This window comes from Amphimedon queenslandica, unplaced genomic scaffold (genome assembly GCF_000090795.2).
Source record: "Amphimedon queenslandica unplaced genomic scaffold, v1.1 AMPQUscaffold_13412, whole genome shotgun sequence".
In the NCBI taxonomy this organism is placed as follows: Eukaryota; Metazoa; Porifera; class Demospongiae; order Haplosclerida; family Niphatidae; genus Amphimedon; species Amphimedon queenslandica.
The window spans coordinates 236,469-242,627 of NW_003546352.1; the positions used below are offsets into that span (position 1 = coordinate 236,469).

At 34.5% G+C, this 6,159-nt stretch overlaps 1 protein-coding gene and 2 long non-coding RNA genes across 4 annotated transcripts in view; 2 read left to right on the plus strand and 1 right to left on the minus strand.

Moving 5' to 3' along the window:
• Positions 1–2,380, minus strand: part of LOC105312741 (uncharacterized) — a 4,563-nt gene extending 2,183 nt beyond the window's left edge. The window contains exons 1-4 of one of the 2 annotated variants that reach the window (XR_002184815.1): positions 2,159–2,380; positions 1,877–1,950; positions 1,023–1,224; positions 899–975 (exon numbers count right to left, since the gene is read on the minus strand). This is a non-coding gene — a long non-coding RNA (uncharacterized LOC105312741). The remainder of the gene's footprint in view (positions 1–898; positions 976–1,022; positions 1,225–1,876; positions 1,951–2,158) is intronic. The other variant, XR_002184816.1, reaches the window with a different exon arrangement.
• An 83-nt stretch (positions 2,381–2,463) lies between these two features.
• The window catches only part of LOC105312742 (kelch domain-containing protein 4-like), a gene marked incomplete at its 3' end in the record, with an annotated part of 6,297 nt that continues 2,601 nt past the window's right edge, over positions 2,464–6,159 (plus strand). The window contains exons 1-2 of the mRNA XM_011405617.2: positions 2,464–2,554; positions 2,906–3,358. Of these exons, the coding sequence (XP_011403919.2) occupies positions 2,464–2,554; positions 2,906–3,358 (544 nt within the window). The remainder of the gene's footprint in view (positions 2,555–2,905; positions 3,359–6,159) is intronic.
• Positions 3,798–4,260, plus strand: LOC109581878 (uncharacterized). Its single transcript, XR_002184807.1, has 2 exons — positions 3,798–4,004; positions 4,066–4,260. It is a non-coding gene; the product is annotated as an uncharacterized LOC109581878 (long non-coding RNA).

Consider the following 6,159-nt stretch of genomic DNA (forward strand, 5'->3'; position numbering starts at 1 on the left):
CAACAATGGCCAATAACAGATTAACCATAGATAATGTCATTTACTCTATCATCTATGGATTAACAGTGCATTAACAATCATTCATACATGTACATGTAATTATAAATTACTCTTATTATTATTATTATTATTATTATTATTATTATTATTATTATTATTAGTTCTTAATCATTGTTACTGTACATTTGTTATATTGTGTATTCTATTCTCACATTGTTAGTTTGTTCTCTCTCAGAGTTAATATAGTGAGAGAAGACAAGTGAGTGAGTCTATCATCTTGTAATGTCTGAATCTTATTTCTAAAAATGCTCATAACTTGAAAATTATTTGTCGGAAACAACTCAAAATTTCTACACAGCATCAGGACATTAATATGTATCAGAAAATGTAACAAAAATTGGGGGTGATTTCGGAGCCATTTTTTACAAAAAAGTATGGGCTATTATAGCCTTGGGTATTTTTCAAAAATTGGCTTATTTTTAAAAATGCTCATAACTCGAAAATCACTTGTCAGAAACAACTCAAATTTTCTACACAGCATAAGGACATCAATATGCATCAGGGAATGTAATAAAAATTGGGGGTGATTTCGGAGCCATTTTTTACAAAAAACCATGGGCTATAGTACAGGGAATTTTTCAGAAAACGGCTGTTTAATGTTTAAGCTAATTCTCATTACTAAATTTTAGAGCTACGTGTGTACATGTACACATATCAAAAGTGAAAAATATGCCAAATTTTGGAAAGAAGAATTTGAGATAAAAGCAGCGGTAAAAGTTTATTACTATAATTTTTATTCTTCCACATGGTTACATGGTTACAGGGTAAACACGTTAAAAATGAAAGTGGCTTTGACTATACAGTACTTATTAAAAGACACATTAATATTCTTATTCACGAGGTAGCATAGCTTTCATCATCACAACTTCCTTTCTCACAACACCTCCCCTCACTCCACCCACTCCTCATCCTTACCTATACAACATCACATGACTATCATCAAAAGTCACATGATCTCTCACTTGTATGGTCACGAGGGGATCTTGAGGGACGAGGGAGAGGTTGGCCGTCACATGTGGTCTCCTGGTTCTTCAATACAAGAGATACTAGAGGACCAATACTGTTCCTTTCCTGAGGATGTCAGGTCTCATTCATTTAGTTAAGAGGAGAACATCAAAAAGAAGGTAATGAAGAGACTCAAACCTTCCTAACATATAGGAGAGACTATAATAGAAAGAGAGGGAGGGAGAGATATACATAGAGAAAGGAAAGAAGGAAAGGAATAGAATGAGGGGGAGGAGGGAAAAGGAGGGAAGAAAAATAGAAAGAAGAAAGGGAAGAAAGAAAAGAAACAAGTAAAGAAATGAGAAAATGGAGAGAAAATACATATGTACATGGTGATAGGAAATGTTTCCTGTTATTCAATCACTTTTCCTTCAAATTGTGTGTGCCACTGCTTAGGTACAGTTTTCATGGATTAGTAAAGTGTACGAATCAAGTTAGCAAATTAATAAGTTAACTACAATGAAGCAGCTAAAAGTAAGAAAAACAAAAAACATGCAGTACATGTACATGCATCATTAACTGAAAATGACTATAAATACACATGTACATGTACATGTATCAATTAATGGACAATGTTATGAAGACAATTGAGGTAATACTGTCCATGCAGTATAGCTAATAGGAGGAGCACATGAAATAAAAGCTGAGATCTCTCCCCCTCTCTCTCTCACTCTGATGTCCTTATGACCCAAAAAGCAAAACTAAAATGATTTTTGTCAATTTATAAAATTTAATACCTGACAGATAAGTACATGTATGCATGGAGAGAGATATACATGTACATATGGTAGAGAGTGGATACAATATTTACCTTGCAAATATTTTAGATAGTTTATCCAGTTTGATCACATTATTAGGTAGACATGTTAACTCATTGTAATGGACCTATAATAACAATAACACACAACATGTAAACATAATTATCAGTCTTTATACAAAAATAAACAACAAACTAAACTATAAACAATCTACAACATTCAAGGGAGTTCTCTCAAACCATGCAGTATACCATGCTATTACAATTTAATTCATACATACATGTACACTAAACATGTATTATAATGATATTAAAATCTTATATTTTCATTCTCACCTCAAGCACTGACAATGAATTAAAGTTTTCAATATCTTCAGATATTTCTTTGATTTCGTTAGATGATAGATCCAGTCTAGTCAGTTCCACCTGGTCCCACCATCTCTCATCAACATCAAATGAAGCAGTACTACCATCAGGAGGATCAATATTGAGTCTCCACAGTTTAGGAGGAATAACACTAATGCCCCTGTAATTATACACATTCACCCACTAACTTTCATACATACATGTTTATTAATGCGTCATAAAAATGAAAATTGAAAAAAAACTTATTTCTGTCATTTTTGATGAATTTAAAAAACATGTTACAAGTCTCACACAGCCCGGCTCCTACCTGTTCAGTTGACAGGTTCAGTGAACCGGTTTTACGAGCTTCTTTCAATAAGGATTCTGGTACACTCCCCTCCTTACCTACCCCATCACATTGACTAGGAGAATTGAAGAAGTTGGGATTTGGTTTGAGTCTAGTAGAACCAGCAGGAGATTTTCTACTGGCACCACGACTGGAACTCATTTTATGGATAAATGGGTGTGGTCTTACGTTGCACAGTTTGGGTGGGGCTGGTATTTTGCAAGAATGGCATCTGACAGTGAGGGCCACTATTCTCTTCTCTTTGTATCTCTTTCATTCATTCTTTGTCTCTCTTACTCTCTCACTTACTTTACTCCTCTGTATCCTGTCCTTATTCTAACTCATCACTATATTACTGTTACTCTGTTACTGGTACCTCTTGTTCTCTATAGACTATCAACCAGTGGAGAGAAGAAACCACTCCACAGTAAAGGTAGGAGACTACCTATATATGTGGGGTGGGTACGGGTCTGGAGTAGACTATGATGTGATGGAGGTGTATCACTTACCAACTGGTGCTTGGGACCAGAAACCTACTACTGGTACCCCACCAACAGGTACCTATGGGTATACATCAGTGGCTATTGGGAAGGACATATATTATTTTGGTGGATCTGGTGTTGGTGCTTATCAAAACAGCTTACATTGTTTCAATGTGGATTCATTGAAGTGGAGGGAACTCTCTCCTTCTAGTTCTGATAGCAGTCCAGTGACGAAGTCCTGCTGTGGAATAGCATCAGCTCATTTTGATGGTGAAGACTATCTTTTAATAATTGGAGGAGTTGGCTCATCTTCTATCATTACTCCGAAGCAACCTGATGCTCAGTATTCAGCTGATGGTAGATGTAATGAGATACATTATTACAGGATTTCATCAGGTCAGTAATTCTCATCATTGATGCACAATAGTTGATGAGTATTTCAAACTGAATAATTATATTAATGTACATAAAACAGATTGTTAATAATTAAGTATGTTTGTTAGTGTGTCTCTGTGTGTCATGTGTCTGTGTATGATAGTGCATATAATGTATGTGAGAATTTATGAATGTATGACGTGTGTATGTGACGTGTATCTATAATGTGCATGTTATGTGTGTGTGAGTATTATCATGTATCTGTGTGTGTGTGATGTTTGTATATGTACATGCATAGATAATAGAGTAAATGAAAAGGATTGGCAATGGGGCGTAGCAACAGGAAATGCTGGTTGGGTTACCACATGACAGCCATCAGTGTTTTGATTGATTTCCCATCTCCTACATTGGTGAAGTTGCTCTGACAGGATTTTGAAGGAAATTTGTGGTGCTCCAGGATAGCGCTTGCTTTTGATATATAGCCTATTCCACATAGAATCTTTAGAGCTACCTGCAGCAAGGTTTTTATGTCCAAAAAGCCATTTTACAACCAGTTAGAGGTACACAAAGTCGCCTGTTTTTGAAACACTTTATCGTTCGTAAAACACTCAAGCTTCATTGTATCAATATGCAAGTTAGCTAGCTCATTCTATAGCAGATTTCAAGCTCTTTAAAATGGTTATACTTATTTGTAGCTCAAGAACAAAATGAGTCTCTCAGAGGGGGAAAGATGGTATTTCTAGTTAAAGAGTGATACGGCTACTAATGCATTGATTTACTGAACAAAAAATATTAATACAAAGCATAAACATTGGTTAGTATTGTGTGTGAGTTTTGTTTGCATGAATTGTATTCTCTTGGAGTTATTCAAGAATAAAGCAAGAAAATCCCAATTTTTTACTCCAAAATCGGTCAAAAAATCCCAACCCTCCTCTGTTTACTTAGCAACAATGCAAATGAATAGAGGTTTTCTCACGCCCACACTTCCATTTCCAATCCCTTTCATTTACTCTATTATCTATGGTACATGTATCAATGCATAAGCTAATGTGACATGAGTGTGTGTGTGTGTAGATTCATGTTATTTATTATCATTTTTAATAAAGTTCTGTATCACACAATTAAGTCACAAATTAACCACATACAATGTTCCATGAGTTTTGTATAATTATTCATTAACAATCATAACTGACATGTACCAGAATAGATTAGTAATCTTGAAATAAGGAGACCCCCTGGACGTCTCCTTCATGTGTACAGGTGTGGTGTGTGTGATGGTGTGTGTATCCATACATGAGTGTATCTGTGTGTGTGTGTGTGTGTGTATCATGTGATAGTGATGTGTGTCTATGCATGATGTGTATGTATGAATAATAATGTACACACATATACACATACATATGTATGATGAATGTGTATAATGTATGTGTGTGTATGTGGTAAGTAAGTGTACATGAATGTTTGTACATTATTATTAGATCAATGGATATCTCCTGTTGTTACTGGAGACAGACCACCTCCTATTGATGACTTCACTCTAACACCAGTTACTAATAACACTGCAGTAATGTTCGGAGGCTTTATTGGTAATGAATACAGTAATAAACTGTATATGATAAGTTTCACTAAGACATCAGTGGTGAGTTAATACTGTAGGATGGGTTTTGATTGTGAAATTTATTTGACTACAAATTGTGGATTTACAATTAAACTTTATTTTATTATTCTCTCAGGATATATTAGAAGTACCTAATCCTGGAGGATCAGTGCAATGGCCTAATGGAAGATATGGTCATTCCAGTGTACTGATTACCACTAGTTCAGGACCACACTTACTAGTGGTGGGTGGATCACGTGCCTATGATGTATGGTTACTGGACATTAACAAAAGAAAATGGAAAGAACTGGTAAGTATTATATTATGATGCTTGATAATGAAACATAAAGTAATTAACTAAATTTGTAACTCATGAGGTTTGTAATGTACATGTACATATTATGATACTCAGTGAAAACTACTGATGAATAATGCTGGTATTCAGTATGTGTGTGTGTGTCTGTTTTTAGTGTGAATGTGTGTTTGTGTGTTTTTGTGTTTTGTGTTTGTTGCTTTACCTAAATATGTGTGAATATACATGTGTCTGTGTGTGTGTGTGTAAAGATGGATTGACAATTGATAGAGTGTCAATGCTGGAATTAAAATAAATTGTATTTTATATACATTGTGTAGATTGTGTATGTACATACATGTATTTGTGTGTATGTGTGCATTTGTTTTAATATGTGTATGTGTGTACTAACACGTACATCTTGTGTACATGTAGCATGTACATGTGTGTGTATGTGTGTGAGCAATTATGCATGCTTTACATGTAGCTTTATATGTGTATGCATGTATAGATGTACATGTATGTGTGTTAGTGTGTCATTAGTATGTGTATGTGTATGTGTGTACATGCAGACACTTAGTAAGTTCTTAATTGAGGACTCACATGATATAATAACAGACTCAGTTGTGTATACTTGTCTACTAATATATTGTGTATTATTAATTTTATTATGTGATCTTTGTGTTACATAAAACACAGTGTGCAGACTATAAAACTGTGAGTTAGTTATTGTGTTTATTAACCAGATATCAAATCAATTAATGTGTCATACACAAATTAATTATTATCATTTTAATTTTATAGATTAATCTACCAGACAATGTCACTAACAGACACTGGCATTCTCTGTCAGTGTGGAGTATGACCCCAACTACTAACTGGATAATTGTGTTTGGAGGA